We start from the raw sequence: 1,753 nt of genomic DNA, 5'->3' as shown, positions 1-1,753 counted from the left end.
ATATAAGAATATATATATGCACGTATATGTTCATGTATATATCTACAAGTATATGTATGCATGCATAAGTTTGCTCTATATATATATACATGTATATATATATATATATATATATATACATGTATTCATGTACACGTATATGTAAATACATATGCATATGCATATGTGTGTGTATATAATTATGCATCTATATATATATCTATATATATATATCTATATATATATATATATAGATATATCTTTGCTTATTTTCGTATACAAATGTATACACACTTATGCATATGAGTTTGTATATTACAGAGCCATCTGACTTTTCTCTTCTTGAATACCGAATTCATTTTTAAAGATATTTTCTCTCAGCCCGATGTTTAACACTGCATTGCATTTTGTTTTTCTTTTCTTTTTCTCTGACTACCCCCAATATATATATATATATATAAATTATGTGTATGTACATATATATATATATATATATTATATGTATGTACATATATATATGTATATATATACATATGTATATGTATATATATATATATCTGTAGATGTCTGTATTTTTAGCAGCTAGAACTAGTAATAATAATTGTTTTTGTTTTGTTTTTCAGGTGCGCAGTGTTGATGTTTCAAGAAGAATTCGGAGAGCGTTTGTTAGCACAGCCTGGAGACCCTAAGTATTGCCGCTTAGCTGCAAATGCTCAACTGTTTGCTAAGATAACTCGGGTGTGTAAAGTCGATAAAAATTCATTTAGGCCTCCGCCTAAAGTTAATTCTGTTATTGTTAAGATCGTCCCTAAGAAAGAAATACTACCGGTAAGCTATGACCAATATTCTATTATTATACTCGCTTATCTCTATTCTTGTTTTCATTATTTATTTATATATTATTTGTTATTATCGCTATTGTTGCTGTTGCTGTTCTTACGGTTATTACTGTTGTTGTTATTATTTTTTGTTTTATTATTTTGTTCTTTCATGATTCGGAATAATATAATTTAATATAATATTGTATAATATAATATTATATCCATATATATATATATTTATATATATATATATATATATATACTTAGCTAACATTTTAAAGAATGCATATTATATTAATTTATCTTATGTTATAAACTCTCTGTGGGTTTTTCATAGAAATTCGTTTTTTCGGTTTGAAGCCTCTAAAACATAATTTTTTGTTATTCTTTTTTCTGTTTTATCTTTATTTATTCTTTGTGTATTCTTTATTTATTCTGAATATATTGAGTTTAATCTTTATTGCTGTTTATTATTGCATTAAAAGTAAAAGCAGAGTAAAACAATGTGTTTGTTGTTTTTATTCAGGTAGACTTTCGTGAATGGAACGGACTTCTTCGTATATGTTTTAGCAGAAAGAGAAAAACTCTTCGGTCTATCTTTAAGAAGCCTTCAGTATTATCTTTTCTTGAACAAAATCATAAGATATGTTCAGCACTGACTAATACTACACCCGTAGGAGGAAGCAGCTTTAAAGAGCTTTGTTTAGGCGTTCTTGAAGCTGTAAAACTTGACGAAAAAAGAAGTGTTAGTATTTCTACAAATGAATTTTTTAATTTGCTCTTAGAATTTCATAAGAAAAAAATTTACTTTCAAAGCGCTGCTGAATTACAAACAAATACAATCAATGACGACCTTCAGGCTAATCCTTACTCTGGTAATTATATTTATAATAAATTATATATATTATATATTATATAATATATGTAATAAATATAATATATATATTTATTAC

At 25.4% G+C, this 1,753-nt stretch overlaps 1 protein-coding gene across 1 annotated transcript; it reads left to right on the top strand.

Moving 5' to 3' along the window:
• Positions 1 to 615: 615 nt before the first annotated feature.
• On the top strand, positions 616 to 1,675 carry EAH_00067580 (dimethyladenosine transferase, putative; the record flags this gene model as incomplete). The annotated part of the gene is made up of 2 exons (XM_013392493.1): positions 616 to 807; positions 1,327 to 1,675. Coding segments are annotated over 2 exons (541 nt in total), but the record flags the coding sequence as incomplete, so codon positions are not given.
• Positions 1,676 to 1,753: the final 78 nt, after the last annotated feature.

Source organism: Eimeria acervulina, genomic scaffold (genome assembly GCF_000499425.1).
Source record: "Eimeria acervulina Houghton genomic scaffold, Eah_scaff2808, whole genome shotgun sequence".
NCBI classification, from domain to species: Eukaryota; Apicomplexa; class Conoidasida; order Eucoccidiorida; family Eimeriidae; genus Eimeria; species Eimeria acervulina.
Note: the sequence above shows the minus strand (reverse complement) of the source record. Positions and strands in the feature narration are given on the sequence as shown.